Consider the following 23,509-nt stretch of genomic DNA (forward strand, 5'->3'; position numbering starts at 1 on the left):
CTGTTTGCTAGTGCTTGGCCCATGCCGGAGGGCCGGAGCTCCTGACCTGTCGTTGCCCCGCCCTGACCCAGGGCCCGGGCTTACAGTGCTTGTTTCAGCTGCCACAGGGGCTGCCTAGGGAGACTCCCACGGCCGGACTAATGTCCCCAAACATTATCTGTGTGTCGTGAGCCAGTGCGGCTCCCTGCCGCCCCGGAGAGGGTCGAGCCCCGGCTAGCCGCATTACATGCCCAAATAAATTTGTTAGTCCCCAAGGTGCCACAAGGACTCCTCATTGTTTTTAGCAATATTCAGGTCACTCCCAGGCCGAAAGGGCCATGTCAGTTGTGCCTTAGCTCTTACATCAAAAAGACAAGGCAAACCTGTAATAAACTAGCTACAGACGTGTTAACTAGGAAAAGGAAACGAGTTATTTATGAGGTTAAAGCAGGTGAACGAACACACACACACACACACACACGTTTCAGTCTTAAGTTTCAAAAAGTAATAGAAGCTTCTAGATCAGCAAGCTGTGTGCGACCTTTAGGGCTAACCCAGGCTGAGCACTGGGGATCCCTTGTTTATGCCTGGAACCCCCCCTTTCCCCCATAATCTGTACACCACAGAGATCCAGGGGGTTTTATTCCCCTCCTTCCATGTGCTCTGAGCTGCAAACTCAGCTGACCGGAGGATTCCCCTTGCACCACTCGTCCTCGTGGGAATGTGGGGAGGACGTAATGCCTCTGCTGGAGAGCAGTTCTGCGCGCTAGGTTAACGTCTCCTGTCTGGTGATGTACACTGTCACGGAGGCTTGCAGTACAGCCGCTCAGATATCACCTCACGACATACGGTGCGGCCATTATAAGGGAGATTGATGCCGGCAGCAGTTTACAAGCATTCCATACAGTCTGACCACTAGCCCCGTTCTGTGATTCTGTTCTAACAATGGTAACACGCAGGTGAGCCAGCCTGAGCCCAGCTAGGTATCTGTCAGTGTTCAGTGAGACACAGGGTCCTTGGCAGGAGCTGGCACCTGGTCTGCCAGCGTCACAAGTTGTTCCAGTGGTTAACTATCCGCACTGTCCAAAGATGTACACTTTCTTTGCAGTCTGAATTTGGCTAGCTTCAGCTTCCAGCCACTGGATCGGGTTAGACCTTGCTCTGCTAGACTGAAGAGCCCATTGCCAGACATTTGTTCCGCATGTAGGTAGCGGTAAACTGCGATCAGATCACCCATAACTTTTGCTTTGTTCAGCTAGAGAGAGTGAGCTCTTTGAGCCTATCGTAAGGCAGGTTTTCCAATCCTTTAATCATTCTCTTGGGTGTTCTCTAAACTCTCTGCAATTTATCCACATTCCTCTTGCACTGTGGACAGCAGAACTGGACACCGTATCCCAGCAGCGTCGCACCAGTGTCAGGTACAAAGGTAAAAGAACCTCTCTGCTCCTCCTCGAGATCCTTGTTCTTACCTCCTAGGATGGCATTAGCCCTTTTGGCCACAGTGTCGCATGGGGGCTACTCTTGTTTAGCTGATTATCTACCATGATCCCCAAGTCCTTTTCAGGGCCCCTGATTCCCAGCCTAGAGTCCCCCATCCTGTAAGCACGGCCAACATTCTTTGTTCCTGGTTGTATTATTTTATATCTGTCCAGATTGAAATGCATATTGTCCAGTTGCTCCTGGTTTACCAAGTGACCGAGATCACTCTTTGGTCTGTAACCTGTCCTCTTCATCATTTACCGCTCCTCCAGTCTTTGCCTCAAGACTTGGGTCAGTGATGACAAACATGTTAAACAACAGGGCCAAGAACTGCTCCCTGTGGAACCCCACTCGAAATACTACCACTCGATGATGATTCCCTGTTCACAGTTACATTTTGAGACCTGGTGGGGGAGGTGATATCTTTTATTGGACCAACTTCTGCTGGTGAGAGAGACAAGCTTTCAAGATTACCCAGAGCTCTTCTTCAGGTCTGTGTAGGTTTGAAAGCTCGTCTCTCTCCCCAACAGAAGTTGGTCCAGTAAAAGACATCACCTCCTCCACCTGGTCGCTCCAATATCCTGGGATCAACTCGGCTAATACAACCTTACCTGTGACATTTTGAGACTTATCAGTCAGTCATCTTTTAATCCATTGGATGGGCACCAGGTTAATTCTTAATATGTTCTAGTTTCTTGAAGTGTTATGCGGGATCAAGTCAAATGCCTTCTAGAAGTCCAAGTCTGTTACATCAATGCTATTATCTTTATCGGTCAAACTCGTAATCTCATTAAAAGAAGATAACTGGTTAGTTTGACAGGCTTCATTTTTCATAAACTGGTGTTGATTGGCATTAATTACATTACCCTCCTTTAGTCCTTTATTGATTGAGTCCCACTCCTGGCTGCGTCACAGCAACAAAAAAATAAAAAAACAACAGATAAACGGAAGCAGGGGGGAAGCGTATATTAATGAATATAAATCAGAAGATCAGACTTGGAGAAAGTGATAAGGAAAGCAAAAGGCTACAAGGAGGAATCTCTGGCCAGCAGAAGGTGTTTTTTCAGTATATTACGAACAAAAAGAACCCTAACAACGGTCCATTACTAGATGGAAATGGTAGAATTATCAATAATGCAGAAAAGGCAGAAGTGTTCAATACATATTTCTGTTCTGTATTTGGGGCAAAACAGATGATGTAATATCACGGTGATGATGACGATGATCCTGGGCAAAATAATGGAGTGGCTGATCTGGGACTCGATCAATAAAGGAGTGGGGTGGATTTGACCTGGGGATGTTGCAGGGGAGTTTTATTGGGGATGGGAGACTTCCCTTGAGGGAGATACCTGAGCCTGTAACCTGAGCCAGGAGGGGGGTTGGGGCCAGGTGACACCTTCTGCCCGGGAAACTGGACAAAGCCTGGAGGAGGAGCTGGGGGGAGACTGGGTGAGACGGCTGGAGGGGTTTTCAGTTTTGGGGAGTTGGCTGGGGAAGAGGCGGGAGCCCCAAGACTGGGATCTAATCTCCCTGCCCCCCAGAAGGGCCTGACTAAGGGATCCTGTTTATGCCTGCAAGATCTGGTTTGAACTGTGTTCCTGTCGTCTCTAATAAACCTTCTGTTCTACTGGCTGGCTGAGAGTCACGGTGAATCGCAGGAAGTGGGGGTGCAGGGCCCTGACTCCCCCTCATGCTGTGACAGTTGCCTTTTGCTTCCCTTCTGAACTGGGTTGTTATTTTAGCTAGTGCAGCTTTACTTTCTGATTGTGGACTTTTGGCTTTTAGGGCATCTAGCAAAATGTTCTTAAATAAATAATTCCAAATGGTCATTTTTATTTTCAGTTTGAATTCTTCCTCCGTGGCTGATCATTGTTTTCAGTTTTGTGAAACTGGTCTTCTGAAAGCCCCAAGTATATAGATTGGTATATATTTATAGATCTACAATTACCTGGGTTGTCCCATGTATATTACTGGTCTGGACTTTAGTTTGTTTGCACATAACAAACGTGATTAAGAACCATTCACTTTTAGTTCTGTGACCGATTGCTTGCTATCTGTCAGAATAGGTGCAATACAGAACCCCCATGATGGATCTCACCCTTTTTGAGTTGGGATCTTCGGGAAGCTTGGCTGTGTGAAATGGAAGAATTTGCTGGGGATAGAGTGCTTTCCACAGCTAAGGGGAAGTGGCTGGGAGAAGAGGAAGATTTTTCACCTTACGTACAGTGAAATCATGAAACCCTCGCATGCACCATCTCTTACACATGTCGCACTGGCCTGCCAAGGGAAACGTTAACATTAGCCGAAGAGCATCGAGTAGGAGAAGGGAGGTGTGGTGCCTTTCACATAGAGCATTAGGAGAGACCATTACGATGTCTGGTGCTGTGTCCACACTTCAAAAGAGATGCGGACAAATTGGAGAGGGGTCGGAGAAGAGTCACAAGAATGATCTGAGGTCTGGGAAACCTGCCTTCGAGTGAGAACCTGAAGGAGCTCAATCAACCTGGTTTTACGAGAGAAGGTTAAAGATGACTGGGCCATGGTGTATAAAGCCTGCCTAGGGAGGAGATGGCTGAGAGCAGATGTCTCTCTAGCCGGGCAGAGAAAGGCAGCACGAGAGCCAGTGGCACGACAGTTTCAGGCTCCGATTTTTGCTAGTGAGGGTAACTCACCATTGGAGCAGATTGAAGTGGGGATTTCCTGTGATGTTCCCAGGAAGGACATGCATGGCAGAGACCCACCTGGCCAGGGATCGCTGGTTACAAATCCGCTCTCGGGGCAGCGCAGAAGATAGTAGGGGTGCATGTGAGCTACTGGTGCCGTCTGGCTGGTGTGGCAGGGTCCTTAAAGAACGGGCTGACACTGACCCATATCAACAAATGCCAGAGTTGAAGAGCGGGGTGTGTTCTGGAGACACACCGCTGAGGTGTCTGGCTTCGCAGCATGCCTGACTCGCTGGACCGCTCTGTGATCCTGGCTCCAAGGTGGGAATTCTCCTCCCTTCTGGTTCACCTGGCAGCGCCCAGTTGCTGCTTCTGTGGGTGGCCCTTGGAGTGGTGAGGGGAGCTTGGTGCAGCTTCCAGGAGGAGGGTGTAGTTGTCCCCGGGAAGCAAGTCCCCAGCCCCATGCGGCAACACCGTGAACCATCTGCTGCATCCCCTGGTGCGTTGCTGCTCCCAGCCCTTACGTGGAAGTGGAGTCCTGCCTGGGGAGCGGTGTCCTGCTTCCCCTCCCCGGGGAGGGGGAGCGGTGTCCTGCTTCCCCTCCCCGGGGAGCCCGGCTCCCCCGAAGCTCTGGTGTCCTGCTGCCCCTCCCTGTGGAGCCGGGGAGCCGGGCTCCCTCGGCACTTAGCTCCTGTGGAGCTGGGCTCGGTTGGCGCTCTGTGGACATAGCAGGTTTGGTCAGCCTCTGGCCTAGTTTTAGGGATGGGATTTCAGTGCCCGGCGGTTCAATGTGCTGATTAGTCCCTCAATGACTCCAGAGTTAGGTAATTATTAAGTGCCCTCCTTTGGCAGGGCTGTCAGTCCGGGTCTGCGTGGGGAGGAGAGGTCTGCACACGGCAATTGGCCGTCTGAGCAGCACCTGCTGCCACTGCGAGCTGCAGGAAGGTCGCCAGCCCGGGGAGCAGTCTGGGCCCTGTGGCCTGCGTCCTCCTCTCCCCGACCCCCGCTCCCGCGTGGTGAGTAGCTGCACAGAGCTTCCAGACAGAGCTCGGGGGGCCTGTTGTACATTGTAGAAGCAGAAGGGACCGTCTGGTGTCCTGCACACATGGGCCAGAGCCTTCTGTTGGGTTCATTTCAGAGGAATACCGGGGCCCGAAGTCTCATGTTACTGTGCCACTGACCAGTGAAATGGTTCAGGGCTTGGAGTGCCGAGACCTTGGCATGCCTGGCCCCATGGCACCAACCTCCCTTAAAAATCTGTGTAACCGGCTCGTGAAGACACAGAAAAGGCGGAGAAAAAGCTGCAGCCGTTGAACTGTAGAACACTGAGTGAGGCATGCGTGGAGCCACGTCCCGCGTTGCCTTTCCCGGGAGCTGCGAAGGAGCTCTCCCTTCCTGTCTGATGGTCGTTAGGATGATGATAAAGATGGCAGTAACTGTCCCTTTGGGGGAGAAAAGCTGGGCTGGGCTGCTGCTGGTAAAGCCCAGTCCTGCTTCCTTTAAGCCAAACACTCACAGAAGGGGGCAGGAAGGAACAGCAAAGAGAAAATGCAGCGTTTGTCTCTGGTGCCGACTGTCGCTAGCAGCCTTGCTGCTGGAGCAGACCCAGCACGGCCGGATCTGCCACTCTGACCCCTGGGAGCCTGTGTCCGCATCGGCCCTTTTTGGGCATGGCTTTCAGCTCCCTCTGGTCACAGGGACAGCAGTGCTGCAGAAGAGACGACATTGGCCAGCGAAGCCAGATTATTACACAGAAGGCAAAACGAGAGGGCCAGGAAGGAGAAGAAATACAGGTGGGGGGAACGGATGTGGGGCGGGAACCCACGTCTCACATGGCGTTTGGGATTTAGCTACAGCCGGTGGAGGTGACGCTGTCACCTGGGTCCCTCTCTCTGGCCTGGTCTGGTCAGAATGTCTCCCAGGATCTGGACAGGGAAGGCCTGGGTCCTGGGTGACAGTGGGGGTGGCAGTCCTGGGCGAAGCTGGCTTCTTTCACTCCACCGTCTCAGCCATTTGGACTCCCCTTCCTGCCCTGCCCAGCAGAATCTCCATCTGAAGATGCCACCAGGGGATGATGGTGGACCAGCCCAGCCCTCATTAGTTCATTCTCTCGTTAGGTCTGACTTCGAACCCACCCACTGCGCTCCGTTAACTTTGGGTTCCATTCTCCTGGGTTTACCAGCTCTGATCTTAACACAGCCCTTGGGTGGGAGCAAGGTGTCTGATTTCCCGACTTTTCTCAGCACTGTTCGGTGACGGCGGAGTTGGACTTTTGTTCCGGAGTGCAGACTTCTGCCCAGAGCCCCCACTGCAGTGGAGGCCATTCCTTTTCCTTCCTCGGACACCATGCCCACCAGGCAGCTTTTCCCTGGAAGAAAGGTAGTGTGTGGTGTCTGTGTGTGTGTGTGCGCGCTATATATATATATATATATATATATATATATATATATATATATATATATATATATATATATATATATATATATATATATATATATAAATATAAAACAGGGTAAACGGGATAGGCTTGCCAGCCCTTCGGTCCTGGGAAAAATAATGGAGCAGCTGAGACAGGACTTGATTAATGAAACACGAACAAAGGGTAATGTCATTAATGCCAATCAGCATCTTGTCAAACAAAACAGATCTCCCTTTCTGAGTAGTTTCCATTTAACACAGCACAGTACTGTACTTGCTTTTTGTGTCTCTCTCTGCTGCTGCCTGATTGCATACTTCCGGTTCCAAGTGAGGTGTGGGGTTGACCGGTCAGCTCGTAACTCTGAGGTTCTAGTGCAGTTCTTGGCCCTATGCATTTTTTGTCAGTGACTTGGGAGAAAACTCAAATCGTCACTGATAAAGTTTGCGGATGACCCACAGATTGGGGGAGTGGTAAATAGTGAAGAGGCCAGGGCAGAGCCCTGCAGATCTGGATCGCTTAGTAAGTTGGGTGCAAACAAACAACGTGCATCTTGACACCGCTAAATGTAAACGCACAGGTCCAGGAGCAAAGAATGCAGACCACCCTTACAGCCTGGGGGCTCTATCCTGGAAAGCAGCGACTCAGGAGAAGAGTTGCAGGTGGTGATGGATAATCAGCTGAACACGAGATCCCAGTGTGTTGCTGTGGCCAAAAGGGCTAATGTGATCCTTGCGTGCATAACCAGGGGAATCTCGAGTAGGAGCAGAGAGGTTCTTTTACCTCTTTCTCTGGCACTGTGCGACCGTTGCTGGAATCCTGTGTCCAGTTCTGGTGCCAACCATTCAAGAAGGATGTTGATAAATTGGAGAGGGTTCAGAGAAGAGCCACAAAGAGGGTTAAAGGATTACAAAACCTGCCTCTTACGGTGATTGATCTCCTAGAGTCTATCTGTTTACCTTAACACAGAGAAAGTTAGGGGTGATTTGATCACAGTTTATAACTGCCTAACATGGCAAACAAGTCTTTGATAATGGGTTCTTTGATCTAGCAGACAAATATATAACACAGTCCAATGGCTGGAAGTTGAAGCTAGACAAACAGAGGCGGGAAATAACCTGAACCTTTTTGTACCGTGAGGCTAATTAACCATTTGGGACAATTTCCCAAGGGTTGTGGTGGATTTTCCATCACTGGCAGGTTTTCAATTGTGCTGGGCTATTTCTCTGCAAGGTCCACTCTGATTCAAACAGGAAGGAATTCAGGGAAGTCCTATGTTACCCAGGAAGTCAGACAAGATGTTCACAGAATACGTTTGGTTTTAGAATATCTGAACCTATGTAAAACCACATTTGGAGTTCAGTTGTTAGTAAGGCTTTCACTACGGGTGCTGCGTAATGGAGGCTAGGTGAGGCTAAGCTTCCGCAGGGCTGTGCAAGGTTTGGGAGGTGGGGGGAGTGGCAGATTACCTTACAGGGCTTGTGCCCCAATTTGGGGCCCCTGGAAAAATCTCCCCCCCACCACAGTCCTGGGGCTGGAGGAGCTGTTGCTCCCAGCCCCGGAGCGTTTCCAGTCTCGGGGCCCTGGGGGGGAAAGGGAAGGGGTAGGGAGTGGGGGCGGAACAGGGTCGGGGCTGCAGGAGAAGGGGCGGAACAGGGGAGGGGTTCCAGGCTTAGAGCTCTGGCCAGGGAGAAGGAGAAAGACCTGAGTGGATCAGGCAATCACAGGATGATTGTGAGCCACCGATGAGATGCAGCAGTGGGGTTTTTTTTAAGCAGCTTTGATTCTTGGATGCATCAGGCAAGGTATGTCCAGTCGAGACAGGGAGGTAGGAATGCTGTTGCACAAGGTGCTGGTAAGCCCTCCGCTGGAATGCTTTGTGCAGTTCTGGTCACTTGTGCTCAAGAAAGAGGGATCCAAAGTGGATCCAAGGTGCAGTGAAGGACAGCTAGGCTAATCTCTGATTGGAGGGGTGGTTTCTGGAGAGGAGACTGGCTTGTTTAGCCCAGCACAACGAAGGCTCACAGGATCCGATTGCCCTAGAAATACATCAGGGTAAATGCCAGGGAGGGAGAAGAGCTAGTGAAGTTAAAGGACAGTGTTGGCACAAGAACAAATGGGGACGAACTGGCTGGGAGTAAATTGAGGCAGGAAATGAGAAGCGGGTTTCTAACCTTGGAGGAGGGAGGTCCTGGACCAGCCTCCCAAGAGGAGCAGTGGGCGCAGACGAGCTCACTAGCTTAAAGACAGAGCGTGGTGAGTTTTGTGATGGGAATGATGTGATGGGGTGACGGCTGGCAGCAGGGGACTGGAATCGAAGACCCAGGAGGTCCATTCCGGCCCTTGTGTGATGGCTGCTGAAAGGTGGGACCCAGAGTGACTTAAAGGGACCTGATTCGGGATGTGAGCCTGGGATGTCAGACGCGTCCTTCATCCCCCCACAATGGGCTGGCTCAGGCTGATCACTGGGAGACTTGGCCCTGACATAGCTCCAGTTTCATCCTCCCATGCTTGTGGGCTTCGCTTGGACCCGTGGAGAGATTTGTGAGCTGAAAAGCAGCCCAGCTTGCACATGCACTAGTGGGCTCAGGCACCCCGGTGAGCACTCATGCATGCTAGCAAGCAAGGGTGCAGGGGTGCAGGCTCATAGGGGAGTGCTTATGTACTCTAGACTGGGCAGGGGTGCACCAGTGAGTGCTCACGTGCAGTAGTGGGCCTGGCGCACTGGTGCGGGCACACTGGGGAGTGCTCGTGCATGCTGATGGGTGTGGGTGCAGTGGTGCGTGTGCAGCAGTGAGCCCTTATGCATGCAGTGGCACGGGTGCACTGGTAAGCGCTTGTGCATGCTAGTGAGCACAGGTGAGCGTGCACATGCTAAAAACAGGATAGTACAAGACTCCCTTTACAAATGCTCCCTTCCCATCAGGGTTTAGGGGCACCCCATTCCCCCCTGTACCTTTGTTTCCTGCAGCCCTTAGCACCGGGGCTGCTGCACTAGATGTTTAAGAAGCGGCTGTGCAGCCAAGGTCAGGTCATGCCTCAGCCTTGGTCCATCTGTCCAGCTCAGGAAGGGAATGGGTAAGGGAAGGTGCTGAGGCAAAAGGTCCGTGGTGGGCCAGGCAGAAGGGGCAGGGCAGCCTCTATCTCCTGCGACAGGAACTCCCCTTCTCAGGGACCCCCTAAATCCTGTCCCCCCCTCAAGCGCTAAGGGCCCCAGCTGAGCTCAGTTGGCCTTAGCAGCAAGATTAGGCCATGACTGGAGTGCAGACAGCTGTGTCATGGCAGCTGTTGGCTCAAAGCACTGGCCAGCAGCAACAGCTGGCCTGGACGGTGCAGCCTGCCTGCCCCGGGGCGGCGATGGGGGCAGAGGCCACTGTGGCTGCCCACCCAGGTTGTTGCATTCAATTTCCATTGTTTGAAAGGGATAGAAAAATGGCTCCCATGCTGGGTCCTGCTGAGCTTCCCAGCTAGCCGGGCCCCTGCCCTACAGCTCTCGTCAGAACAGCTCCGTGCTCCTGACGGGGCTGGTGGGAGGCAGCTGTGTGAGGCCTGGCCTAGGACACAGGAGACCTGGGTTCTCTTCCCAGTTCTGCCCTGGCAGGGGGGACCTCGGGCGAGACCCTTTGCCTTGCGGTGACTCAGTTTCCCCATCTGTAAGATGTGGTGAATGACCGTGACCTCCTTTGTGAAACGCTTTGAGCTCTCCTGCTGCACTAGGTAAGGACTGGCTGTCACTGTTCATTGGTGGAAACCGGCCTGGCTGGGCAGCCGAGGCGCGGCTTGAGACCCCAGGGGTGGGTTTCCTGCGTTCCCAGACCAGGCCCCTTTGCTGCTGTTGCACCATTGCCATGGGGTGCGTGCCTGCCACGCTGCCCCCCTGCATGTACAGGAGACCGAGACTTGCCCGGGGGGCTGGGCCAGAAACCCTTCTGTTGCTGGCATGTCCTGGGTTAGGCCTGCTGGCGCTTTCCTGCTCTGCTCGGGCTCGGCGTCCCGTGTGCGGGGTGGCTGAGGGGTGAAGCATCTGCCGGGGTCTGGACCCACAGCTGCTTGACTTGCACAACTGGTTTGGGCGGCACTGTTGTGAGCTTGTTGGGTGGTTTTCTTTTCTTTTTTTATGGAACGCTTCATGAATTTGCGTGTCATCCTTGTCGGGTGGCTCTTCGGCAGGGGAGGAGCCCCAGGTGCCAGAGAACTGGGCTGGTGGGGGCCATTGGATCCCGCTCCGCAGGGCTGGGGGTGCGGGTGCTGTTCTCTGCGTGGGGAGAAGGCGGCAGGCGCAGGGAGGCTGTCTAGCCCGTAGGTGTAGAGGGGCTAGGGAAGGCAGCAGCCCCATGGGGAATGGGAGGAGGGCCTGGGCTGAGTGCCGCGGGCCTGGCCAGCCGTGCTTCCTGGGGTGCTGGGTGCTGCATGGGCAGTACCAGCCCCTCCCCTCCGGAGCTGGCCCAGGCTGGGGAAGGGACAGGGCGAGGCAGCTGCTGGGCCGGCTCTGACGACGGGTGGGGCTTAACGAGGGGGGTAGCCGAACAGGGGCAGGGCGGCTGGACAGAGCCTGAGGTGAGCAGACTGGCGGGGCTGGAGGGAATGGCCAGTCAGCGAGCGGGAGAAAGTCCTGCTCACAGTCCTGCTGACGCAGCTCTGGCTGCATCTTCCCTCCCGGGGCCACCCCCCACCTGCCTCTTCCCCTGGGCCAATCCCCCCCACCTGCCTCTTCCCCCACCGTTGCGTCCCTTCACCTCTGCCATCACGGCTCCGGGTGTGTTCCCCCGCCACCCGGGGTCACCAGCTGTCCCGATTTTGTGGGACAGTCGCAGTATTCGGGGCTTTGTCTCATATCAGTATCTCTTGCCCCGTCCCTGCAGCTCACACCTGCTGTCTGGTCGCCCTGCCCACGGCTCCCACTGGTTTTCCTGCCCAGCGCTGCCGCCCCTGCTGTGGCTGTTCTCTGCCCCCTTCGCTTTCTCCCGGCGGGGCCGGCTCCTCCCTGGAATTTCCTTCTCCCTCCAGCCCATGAGGCTGGGGAAAGGGGGTGCCGCATGGTCCTAGTGCCCCTGGAGGTCACCCCTGCTCACTTTTGGTCTATGGGGTGCTCCCAGTGCAGACTCGGGACCTACGGAGGCTGCCTCGGTGGCTGCTGGTCTCAGTCACTGCCCTGTGCTGCCCCCTCCATCAGCGAGCGGCCTCTCTGAGCCCGGGCATTGCAGTTCCCTCCCCTCCGTGTGTGGGTGGGAGCCCACGGCATCCCTGTGGGCAGGGCAGGGTAGGGACTCTGGGAGCTGAGGACTCCTCTCCCCAGTCAGGGGCTGACGGCCTCTTGTCTCTTTTCTGCAGATTCGTTTGTGAACAGCCAGGAATGGACCCTGAGCCGCTCGGTGCCTGAGCTCAAAGTGGTGAGTGCTTGGCCCAGCCTGCTCCGCCTGCAGAGCCCCTCGGAGGGCCTGTGGCTGGGTGGGTGCATGCTTGTGAGCAGTGGGAGGGAGACCCCCATGCTCTGCGGGAGGTGGGGCAGGGCTGCCGTGTGCATGTCCCCTTGGATGATGTCGCGGGTGCAGGGGCTGGGCGCTCTGGAACCCTGGGAATGAAGCCAGAGGGGACCTATGGCTGTGGGACCGCCCCCGGGGCGCGCTCTCACCAGGGCAAGTCCCCTCCTCCTAGGTCTCACCTCGGAGCATTCAGCCCCCTGTTCACACCAAGAGTGCCCCGCAGCGAGTAGGGGACACCTGGGGAGCCTCACACGCCCCCAAAGGGCCCTGCCCCCAATTCTGCAGCCAGCCGTGGCTCCCGGCCAGCATGACACAGACGGGTTATTAGTCGTGGGGAACCCAGCATAGAACAGAGCTTGTCAGCACAGGGAGCAGGAACATTCAGCCAGGTCCATCTTGGGGGAGGGGATCCGGAGCCCTGGGCTCTGCCCCTGAGTCCCAAACCAGGAGACTGACCAGCTTCCAGCCAACCGGCCTCAGGCACACCCAGCTGCCTCTACTCCAGCCTTTGTGTCTTTCCCGGGCAAACTGGTCACCTGGTCTCCACCTCTCTCTTTGTTCTCCGACTCATGGCAGGGGGGCCCGGCCATCAGTTGCCAGGATACAGAGTGTTGGCCCTGGGGTTCTCTGGCAGTCACGCCTGCCCTCTAGGGAGTCTCTGCAGCGGTCACACACCCTTATCCCACCACCTAGAGACTTGTGTAACACACAAGGGAAACTGAGGCATGCACAGTATTCATACAAAACATTAAGAAAACTCCCATTTTGTCACAGACAGGAAAGGCTGCTGGGCTGGGGTTGCGTCCTTAGACGTGAAAGCCCCAGGGACCGTTCTGCCCATCCCATACAGCCTCCTGCAGAGCCCAGGGTCTCCTTCAGCCCTGCCCAGCCCATCTGCAGGAGGTAAAGCAGGTGTGTTAGAGAGACTCCCGGTCTGGATTCACCCTGCGTGATGAAGTCTCTGTCCCCCTTCGCCCCGGTCAGCTGTTCCATTGTTTGTCTCCATTCAGCCCCCATCTGTTCCTGGTGCCCTGTGACCTGGTGATAGGTGAGGCTCCCGCAGTGCCTGGGGGAAACCAAGCTCCTCTCCCCTCCCCTCTGCCCTACTGTTGGCTTCTCCATCCCCCACCCCCCATGTGCAGCCTCGCACTGTTCAGGGCCCTCACGTGTGTGGCCTTGGGCATGGCAGCAGTGTCAAGGTACCTGGATTTCCCTCCCGCTGATGGTGTATCTCACACCTGGCCTTAGGATTCGGGACCTGGCCTGGGAGTTGTGGGGGACAGATTCAATTCTGGACTCTGCCACAGACTCTCTGTGTGACCTTGGGCAGGTCTTTTTGTTCCTGTGAGCCTGAGCCCCATCCGTTCGAGCCTTTTCTGTACAGTTCGCTGGGTGTGCAGCATGGCCAGGCTGTGCTCAGAACGGGAGCCAGCTCTCCCTGTGCATTGCACCGGCAAAGAGCTCCTGGCATGGCTAGGTCCTGCCCAGTCTCCCAGGGGCCCTCAGTGGCTGCCCTTTCACCAGCACCGCACCTGGCTGGCGCTGGAGCTGCGTCTGACAGCGACACCTCCGCATGCCTGGGAAGTGTTCTCTGTCCGCATAGAAACTTCAGGGATTTTAAGTCTGGAAAACCTGCCCTGTAGTGAGAGACTGGAGAAACTCATTCTGCTTAGCTTAGCAAAGAAACGGTTCACAGCCCAGAAGTGCCTAAGTGGGGAGGAGATTTGATCTCCCAGACGAAGGCAGAACACGAGCCAGTGGCTGGAAGTTGATGTCGGCAAAGTTCAAATGGGAAATAAGCAATTTTTTTCCCAGCAAGGATAACTTCCCATTGGAACAGCTGGCTGTCACGGAGTCCCCGGGCGATGCTCTGGAACTGCTCCCTTCGAAGCCAGTCAGGACTCTGGGGAAGTCTCCTTTCTGTGAGCAGACTGTCTGCAGGACACACAGCTCACCCGGCTTCCCCCTGCCTGGGTCTGACCTCGGAGCATTCAGCCTCCTCTGCCCCTCTGTGCGCTTCCCCCAGCGAGTCCGCCCAGGCAGGGTCCTGGGGAAGCCAGAGGGTCCTGCCCCCCAACTCCGCCGTCAGACGTGACTCTCAGCCAGCCAGTAAAACAGAAGGTTTATTAGACGACAGGAACACGGTCTAACACAGAGCTTGTAGGTGCAGAGAACAGGACCCCTCAGCCGGGTCCATTTTGGGGGGCAGTGAGCCAGACAACCACGTCTGCACGTCACTCCTCATCCCCAGCCAGCCCCAAACTGAAACTCTCTCCAGCCCCTCCTCCTCTGGGCTTTGTCCCTTTCCCGGGCCAGGAGGTCACCTGATTCCTTTGTTCTCCAACCCTTTAGCTCTCACCTTGCAGGGGGGAAGGGCCAGGCCATCAGTTGCCAGGAAACAGGGTGTCAGCCATTCTCTGTGTCCAGACCCCTGCACACACCTGCCCTCTAGGGCTCTGCATCGATCACACACCCTTTCCCCACCACCTAGATACTTAAGAACTGCCTAGGGGAAACTGAGGCACCCCCACTCTATTCAGAGGAAACATTAAGAACAGTCCCGCTTCGTCACACTGGCCTGGGCATGGGATGGGTGTGACGGGTTCCTCCCGGGGCACCACCTGGAACTGGGGTACCGCTGAGCTCCCTGACGCACCAGCCTGGGCTCTCTTTCACACTGTACTGCTGTGACAAACGACAAAGCCCTCCAGCCTGCCTATTCACCAGCACACATACAGGTAGGGACACACCCAGCTGCAGTTATACGCAGGCTCTCTGACCAGCCCCTGCATAGGAAGGCTACAGTTAAGGCAAGTCCCAGCTTCCCAGGCACTCACCTCCTCTGGAGTATAAACCCAGAATTATACTGTCTTGCACTGCACAGGGAACTGTACAGTGAAAGCTCATAACATTTGCCCCCTCCCTCAATGTGGAGAGGAATATGCAACAGCCGTCTGCCCCTGTGTAATGATTCCCACACACTGGTTTAGATAAAGCAAAAACAAGTTTATTAACTACAAAAGATAGATTTTAAGTGAATATAAGGGGTAGCAAACAGATCAAAGCAGATTACCAAGTGTGACGAAGTGGGAATGTTCTTAATGTTTTCTCTGAACACTGTGTGGGTGCCTCAGTTTTCCCTATGCAGTTCTTAAGTATCTAGGTGGTGGGATCAGGGGATGTGATTGTGGCAGAGCTCTAGGGGGCCAGTGTGATTCTGCACAAAGAATGGCTGACACCCTGTCTCTTGGCAACTGATGGCCTGGGCCCCTCCTCTGCAAGGTGCCAACTGAAGGGGTTGGAGAACAAAGAGATCAGGTGGCCTTCTGGCCCGGGAAAGAGACAAAGGTGAGAGGAGGAGCTGGAGAGTTTCAGTTTTGGAGCTGGCTGGGGAAATGGAGGGAGGCTCAGATGGGGCTCTGACCTCCCTGCCCCCCAAGACAGACCTGACTGAGGGGTCCTGTTCTCTGTACCTACAAGCTCTGTTTTGGACCATGTTCCTGTCATCTAATAAACCTTCAGTGTTACTGGCTGGCTGAGAGTCACGTCTGAGTGCGGAGTTGGGGGGCAGGACCCTCTGGCTTCCCCAGGAGCCCCGCCTGTGCAGACTCGCGGTGGGAAGTGCACGGTGTGGACGTGGATGCTGAATGCTCCGAGGTCAGCCCCAGGAAGGTGGAAGTTGAGCAAGCTTCTTGCCCTGGGGAGAGGAGAAATCACCAGAGTCCTGACTGGCTTCGTAGGGAGCAGTTCCAGAGCATTGCCCAGGGACTCCGTGACAACTGGTGGCACAGGTGGGATGCATTGCACTCCGTGAATGGTGCTTCTTGCAGTAAGTGACTGGGGAGCAGTAAAACGAAGGGGGAGTAACGAGGACCAGGCGTGCTGAAGGCTCAGAGAGGGGCTGTTTCAGGGGGTGAAGGAGCTACGCTAAGGGAGATAGTGACCAGCAAAAAGGACTATTGCAGTGATGGGTTCCCCCTGGAGACTGCAGTGAGCTGTTCCAGGGACGAAGGAGTCTGCCGCTCAACCCTGGCAAAGAGGTGGTGACCTCGAGAAGGGCTGGCACACTAGGGGTTCTCCCTGGAAACCGTGGGGAGCTGAGAGCACACAGGCCTGTGAGTCCACAACAACTTGGGAACAGCGAGGTGATGGCCTGTCACCGTATCCTTAAGAAGGACATTGTAACCCTGTGCAAGAAGAGAGGGTTGAGCATTGGAAAGTTCACCAAAGCACAGTTAATCGAGCAGCTGGAGGAGGATGACCGCTCTAAGGAACAGACTCCTGACCCAAATGGGGCTACAGCAGGATCTGGGAGCAGCTGGAGTGGTAGCCAGGCATCCCCAAGACTCCTGTCCCCGACCAGATGGGGGTCTTCACGATCGGGTTCCCCATCCGGGGATCGGAGACGGACGGGATTGGAGCTGAGTCCGAGAGAGCAAGAGGACTGGGAGAGACAGCGAGAGCCCGAGAAAGAGCTGCAGAAGCAGCAGCAGCATGAACTGGCGATGGTGGGGCGGAGAGGCCTAGGGGACCTCCCTGGGGTGAGTGGGGATAGCCCCTGGGGAGCCAGTTCCGCAGGGAACCTCGAGAGTAAATTGCTGCCCCTGGTTAAGGAGGGGGGGATGTGGATGCCCACCCCACTGCCTTTGAGCAGGCTGGCGATTTGAACCAGGGGGACTCTGCAGAACAGCCCCGGTGTCTAGCTCCCTTGCTGGGTCCCAAGGCCATAGACTCCTGTCAGCCAGATGGGTGGGGAGGTGGACAGGCTCCCACTCCTGACCCCAACCTATATGTCTGTGTGGAGTCTCCTGGGCTCAGGCCCCTCGGATCCCCAGTGGGAGCGGAAGGTGATGGTGAATGGGGAGACATTCCTGGGGTGGTGAGACCCTGGGACAGAGTGAACTGTTGTCAGGCCCCAGGTGGTGCAACCCCCCCATATGCTGGGGGGCTGTGTGACCTGGGTGAAGGTCCCAGGGATGAAGCCCCTCGCCCTGCCTATGGCCCAGATCCCTGTGCAGACCCAGGAGGGGTGGGGCTGGCTGGTTGTTGGGGTTCTCCAGGATATCAGCTGTGAGTGCTGTTGGAGGACGACTATATCTCTTTGGGACAGGATCCAGGCCCTGCTCCTGTAATGGCTGAGGATTTGAATTTGAATCCAGGGAACCAATCAGCGGAGAGGGAAATGGTCAGTGAAAATGCAAATGACCTGGCTGGCAGGGGGGAGGAGCTGCTAAGCTCAGGATACCCACCTGTCTGTAAGCAGCCCCCTGGGGCCGAGTGGGATGGAGAGATGCTCCCCACCCCCCTGCACACCAGAGAGGGGGCTCACACTGGCTCTGATGCAGTGAGGAAAGCAGCGAGCTCGCTGCCTACCCCCACTGGGACAGCAAGGGCAGCGCTGAGCAAGGGGGGGATATAAGACCCCAGCTGAGGGGGGAGACACAGGCAGGGCAGGACGGCTGCCAACCAGTTTTGCCTGGTCCAGAGACGCTGCTAGGAAGTGATCCCACGCAGGGAGCGAGTGACCAGGGACAGGGCTCAGCGGGGCTGTGACCCCAGGCCCAGCCCGCGAGAGGGAGCAGGTCCCACTCCCTCCCCCAGCAGCTGAACTCCAGACCGAGCCGCAGAAGGATCCCTCCTTGGAGGAGCTGAGGGGACGTGCTGGCCACAGGCTGCAAACCCCCATGGGGAAGGCTGCAGGGACAGATCCCTGTGGGAGAAGGGATTCCTGGACCGGGAAGGGGCTCCCCCAGGGGAAGTAGAACTGTGGGGGATCAGGAGGCAGCTGCGGGTGCCCCAGAAGTGTTGCTGCCGCTGTCGTACCTGGCCCACGATGTCCCTCTCTCGGGACACCAGGGGATCCAGGCCCCAGGCAGCGGCTGCTGCAGAACTGTGACTGGCCCGGAGTCTGGGACACGGCCCAGCGGCACGGCAGGTCCTGTGACCCCTTGAGACCCCGGCCCATCACAGAGGAACCTTTCCAGAAGGGGGCCATGGACATAGTGGGGCCCCTCAGCAAGGCGACCCGGTCAGGGAAGAAATACGTCCTGGGGGTGATGGATCTCGCCCCCTGCTACCCAGAGGCGGGGGCTCTGTCCTCCACCGAGGCAGACACCAGGGCAGACGCGCTGCTGACCATCTTCAGCAGAGGGGGGGTCTCTGGTCCTGCTTTTCGACCTCAAGGGGGTGTCAGCCACCTCCCAGCGCCGGGTGGATCGGCTATTGAGGGGGGTGGAGAACGTGGCCCTGGCATACGTTGAGGATATCTTAGCCAGGCCTGGGAGGAACATGTGTCCCAGGTGAAGAGGGGGCTGGGTTGCCCCAAGGAGGCAGGACTGATGGTAAAAGCTGGAAGGTGTAAGGTGGGGATGGCAGAGGTGTCGTACCTGGGCCACAAGGTGGGGAGCAGCTGCCCAAGCCCAGAGCTGGTCAAGGTCAAGATGGGGGCTCTTAAGCAAAAGAGCCTGAATCGCAGCCTTCCAGACTGGAGTACTGGGAGAAATCCCAATCCCAGTTTGAATCCCAGGGGTATTGGGGTGGCAAAAGGGCACAGGCCGCATAAACCTTCCCACATGCCGCCTGCGAGTGCCATCAAGCACACCTGACCTAAGGGAGGGTGTGAATCTGGAGGGGCCTGGTGTAACTCCCACCAAGGAATGGGAGAGATGCTGGGGCATCCATGGGAACGTTGGTGGGTTCGAACTTCCCTCGGTCACCGGCTAAAGTGACCTCGCTCAGTTCAGTCTCGAAGGGGGGAGAGATGTGACGAAGTGGGAATGTTCTTAATGTTTCCTCTGAATACTGTGTGAGTGCCTCAGTTTCCCCTATACAGTTCTTAAGTCTCAAGGTGGGGGCCTCAAGGGGTGTGATTGTTGCAGAGCCCTAGGGGGGCCAGTGTGATTCTGCACAGAGAATGGCCGACACCCTGTCTCCTGGCAACTGATGGCCTGGGCCCCTCCTCTGCAAGGTGCCAACTAAGGTGTTGGAGAACAAAGAGATCAGGTGGCCTCCTGGCCCAGGAAAGAGATAAAGGAGAGGAGTGGCTGGAGAGTTTCAGTTTGGAGCTAGCTGGGGAAATGGAGGGAGGCCCAGATCCGGGCTCTGGCCTCCCTGCCCCCCAAGACAGACCTGACTGAGGGGTCCTGTTCTCTGTACCTACAAGCTCTGTTTTGGACCATGTTCCTGTCATCTAATAAACCTTCTATTTTACTGGCTGGCTGAGAGTCACGTCTGAGTGCGGAGTTGGGGGGCAGGACCCTCTGGCTTCTCCAGGAGCCCGCCTGTGCGGACTCACGGTGGGAAGTGCACGGTGTGGACGTGGATGCTGAATGCTCCGAGGTCAGCCCCAGGAAGGTGGAAGTTGTGCAAGCTTCTTGCCCTGGGGAGAGGAGGCGTCCCCAGACTGGCTTCGTAGGGAGCAGTTCCAGAGCATTGCCTAGGGACTCCGTGACATGTAGCAAAGCAGATAACCTAGCATAATAAACAAAAAACACAAACTAAGCTTAATGTGCTTAATGTCATACCCCATCCTGCAGAGTTACCCTGAGCCAGATTTATCAGGTCGTCCGTTCTTCCAAGTGTGAGGCCTGTTTGGGCTCACAGTGGGTGGGGAGGGACGATGTGGAGCAGCACCTTGATGCTGTATTTATCCGTCCACACACAAACCTGTCAGGAAAGAATGTGACCAAGTTTACCAAGTTGAGCACTTGGGAGTTCGGAAATGCCAGAAATGAGCCTTCCCTCGTCCCTGGGAGGTCTACTATGGCAGAGAGTTTGTTTGGGTGATCATATGCCACGTTTCCCACAGGACCATGCCTCGTTCTGTGCACGGCTTTCCTAGCTATGGAGATGGAATTTCCTAGCACTTATTTTGAAAAAAGAAAAATTGAGGGAAAAATTCATTCATATGCAAATGTAAGCATCTTTGCCTCAGTCACCAGCAGGGTTTGAACTCAGAATTTCTGGGTGCAGTGCAAACCTCTACCACTTGAGCTGACAGAGGAACTACATTCGCTAACAGCAGTGGTAGGTTATGTCCTCTGTGAAGAAGCCACTAGAGGAGGATGCAAAACACACTGGGTTATTTATACATGAGTAGCCTCACTTTACAGACAGCATGGCTAAGGCCAAAGATATGCAGGTTCTTTCTGCGTGGCTAAGGATCCGATTCTGTCACAAAGGTCACAGATTCTGTGACTTTAATGGACCTTAATGACTTCTTCGGTTTCAGCCGGCCGCAGCGGTGGGGCTGGAGCAACTGTCAGCCCCTGCCCAGGAGCAGCAGACTAGGGCAGGAGCTGTGGCGGGGCTGGGTCAGCCCCCACTGCAGGTGCAGCCCCCGGGCCCAAAGCAACAACTGGGCTGGGTCAGCCTCCACCACAGGAGCAGTGGCTGGGGCAGGAGCAGCGGCCAGCAGTCAGCCCCCGGCAGGGCTCTGACTTTTAGTGTCCCGTCCCCAGGTATTTTTAGTAAAGGTCAAGGACACATCACAGGCTTCCGTGACTTTTTGTTTGTTACCCACAACCTGTCCGTGACTTTTAGTAAAAGTACTCCTGACAAAATCTTAACCTCAAGCCGCTGAGACTTGGGTCTGCTCCGTTACACGCTGTGTTACGCTCGCAGCTCTGCAAAGGAGCAGGCTGATACTGGCCTGCTTCCCAGTGTGGGGCAACGAGGCCTTGGTCAGCAGCAAGGGAGGTGCACGGAGTGAACAGCGCTCAGGAGAAGTGGTGAGGTAAGAACGCTCCTTCTCCTGGCTCCTTGCCAAGTGCCGCTTTCCGTAGGCCAGATGAGGGAATACAGCAAGTGAAGGGTCCATTTTGTCTTTATGTGGGGCGCTGTTCTGTGGGCAATGCGGAGGGTTCAGCGGGGCGGGAGGAGCGTGCTTAGTGCACATGGGCACCCCAGAAAATGAAGGTGCAAGCCAACACCCAGCTGCACTGGACATGTGCTGTTGGGGACTGTCTGCTCCGCAGGTTAGAACTTGGCCACCTCTGACCGGGTTTTCCCAGAGACAGCGGAAGGTGCCTCCCTGACCCCCGGACTATCCTCTTGCCAACTTTCTAGTACCTGCTGCAGCCCCCGGAGGCACGAGAGCTCTGTAGAGAAATGGCTTTACCTGTTGGCAGCTGAGCTTGCTCTCCAAAAGAACCGCATTATGGAGACGCCCTGAATGAGCCAGCCAGAAGCAGGCACTGACTTGGCAAATCTCAGCCCGTACAGCTCAAGTCTGGCAAAGTCATTAGCAACGGGAAACTGGGGCTTATGGCGGGTTGTGTCAGGCAACCGTAGCTCTAGGCAGCGCGGCCAGCCCCACTTGTAAATGTGTGCTCTGCTGCTGGCAGAGAAAGGGCAGATCTTACACCCCTTTGCTGGGATCCCAGGTAGTAGCTGTGGCCAAACCCAAAGCCAGACGCTTTCTCTCTTTCTGCGCATCAGGAGCTGTGTGACTGGTTGTGTGGCCCTTGGGAGGTTGGTGTGTGGGCTGGGAGAAGGGTCTCCTTCCCTGTGGGTCAGGCGGTGACTTGACAGCAGAGGTGCCCATCAAAGCAACGGGAGATTGGGGGCTGGTAGAGGGGGGGCTGGTGCTGGGCCTGCCATGGTGTTCTGCGGTACAAAGGGAAGCCCCCTTGCATTCAGCCAGCAGGGCTCCAGCATCTGCTCTTCGCTCCCATCCAGTTCAAGGATGCTCAGTGCTCCGCCTGGCGAGCCATGAATGCCACTGGATGGCAAGCTGGGGGGTGCGGTGCCTGGGCCCTCTGAGGTGGGCCTTGCTGCCCCAGCAGTAAGTGTGTGTGTCACCCACACTGGCTTGGCTGATGTGCTGGCCCCATGTCGGTTACCACGGAGGGGGCAGGGCGCTTTCACGCACACTTGTGTTGCAGGGCATCGTGGGGAACCTGTCCAGCGGCAAGTCGGCCTTGGTGCATCGCTACCTGACTGGCACGTACGTGCAGGAGGAGTCCCCAGAAGGTAAGGGCCTCTTGCCCTCCTGGGGGCTGTCCCCATGCGGAGCTCTGGGCGGGGGAAGATGGGCTCTGACTCCTAATCCCTGGCTTAAGAAGTGACCCCCCCAGCTAGATTTCTCTCTGGGCAATGCCAGCCTCACAGCTGCCCCCAGGCGCCTGCCCACCTGGCTGCCTTTCATCAGGTGTGTCCCTGGAGGTGTGCGCCCTCCATTCCCCTCTCCCCCCCGAACCCTGGCTCAGTGCACTGCTTTGCCTTGTCCCCAGGGGGCCGGTTTAAGAAGGAGATCGTAGTGGATGGTCAGAGTTACCTGTTGCTGATTCGAGATGAAGGGGGCCCCCCCGAGCTCCAGGTAAGATCCCCCCGCACTAGTCCTGCCCCTTGAGAGCCCTGGGGAAGGAGTGGAGAGCTCCTGGGGAAGAAGAGTAGGCTGCTGGCCGTCAGTCCGGGAAGAGGCGTCAGGGGTTTGTGTCTCACAACAGGGTTGGATGGGAGACCAGGAAGTGCTTAAAAACTGCAGGGAGTGGATGGTGGGGTCAGCACGGGGCGCTCTCCCCCCAATCAGTGCTGACCCCAGTGCGGTGTGAGGGGCGCTGGGCTGCAGGGAGCGGGGCTGTAGGGCGTGGGGCAGGGGCTCAGTGGTGCAGGCCCAGGGGTGCAGAGAGCAGGGCAGGGGCTCAGTGGGGCAGGTGCGGGGCTGCAGAGAGCAGGGCAGGGGCTCAGTGGGGCAGGTGCGGGGCTGCAGGGCGTGGGGCAGGGGCTCAGTGGTGCAGGCCCAGGGGTGCAGAGAGCAGGGCAGGGGCTCAGTGGGGCAGGTGCGGGGCTGCAGAGAGCAGGGCAGGGGCTCGGTGGGGCAGGTGCGGGGCTGCAGAGAGCAGGGCAGGGGCTCAGTGGGACAGGTGCGGGGCTGCAGAGAGCAGGGCAGGGGCTCAGTGGTGCAGGCCCAGGGGTGCAGAGAGCAGGGCAGGGGCTCGGTGGGGCGGGCCCGGGGCTGCAGAGAGCAGGGCAAGGGCTCAGTGGGGCAGGCCCAGGGGTGCAGAGAGCAGGGCAGGGGCTCAGTGGGGCAGGCCCGGGGCTGCAGAGAGCAAGGCAGGGGCTCGGTGGGGCGGGCACGGGGCTGCAGAGAGCAGGGCAGGGGCTCGGTGGGGCAGGCCCAGGGGTGCAGAGAGCAGGGCAGGGGCTCGGTGGGGCAGGCCCGGGGCTCAGAGAGCAGGGCAGGGGCTCGGTGGGGCAGGCCCGGGGCTGCAGAGAGCAGGGCAGGGGCTCGGTGGGGCGGGCGTGGGGCTGCAGAGAGCAGGGCAGGGGCTCGGTGGGGCGGGCCCGGGGCTCAGAGAGCAGGGCAGGGGCTCGGTGGGGCAGGCCCGGGGCTCAGAGAGCAGGGCAGGGGCTCGGTGGGGCAGGCCCGGGGCTCAGAGAGCAGGGCAGGGGCTCGGTGGGGCGGGCGCGGGGCTGCAGAGAGCAGGGCAGGGGCTCGGTGGGGCGGGCCCGGGGCTGCAGAGAGCAGGGCAGGGGCTCGGTGGGGC

The 23,509-nt window shown here is 56.7% G+C and overlaps 1 protein-coding gene across 3 annotated transcripts in view; it reads left to right on the forward strand.

Annotated features, from left to right (window-relative positions):
- AGAP3 (ArfGAP with GTPase domain, ankyrin repeat and PH domain 3) overlaps positions 1–23,509 on the forward strand; it is a 244,918-nt gene that overhangs the window by 89,276 nt on the left and 132,133 nt on the right. For all 3 annotated transcript variants that reach the window (XM_074946654.1, XM_074946656.1, XM_074946657.1), the window contains exons 2-4: positions 11,869–11,927; positions 21,905–21,992; positions 22,253–22,338. In XM_074946654.1, the coding sequence (XP_074802755.1) occupies positions 11,869–11,927; positions 21,905–21,992; positions 22,253–22,338 (233 nt within the window). The remainder of the gene's footprint in view (positions 1–11,868; positions 11,928–21,904; positions 21,993–22,252; positions 22,339–23,509) is intronic.

The sequence above is a fragment of the Natator depressus genome, chromosome 2 (assembly GCF_965152275.1).
Source record: "Natator depressus isolate rNatDep1 chromosome 2, rNatDep2.hap1, whole genome shotgun sequence".
Taxonomy (NCBI): Eukaryota; Metazoa; Chordata; order Testudines; family Cheloniidae; genus Natator; species Natator depressus.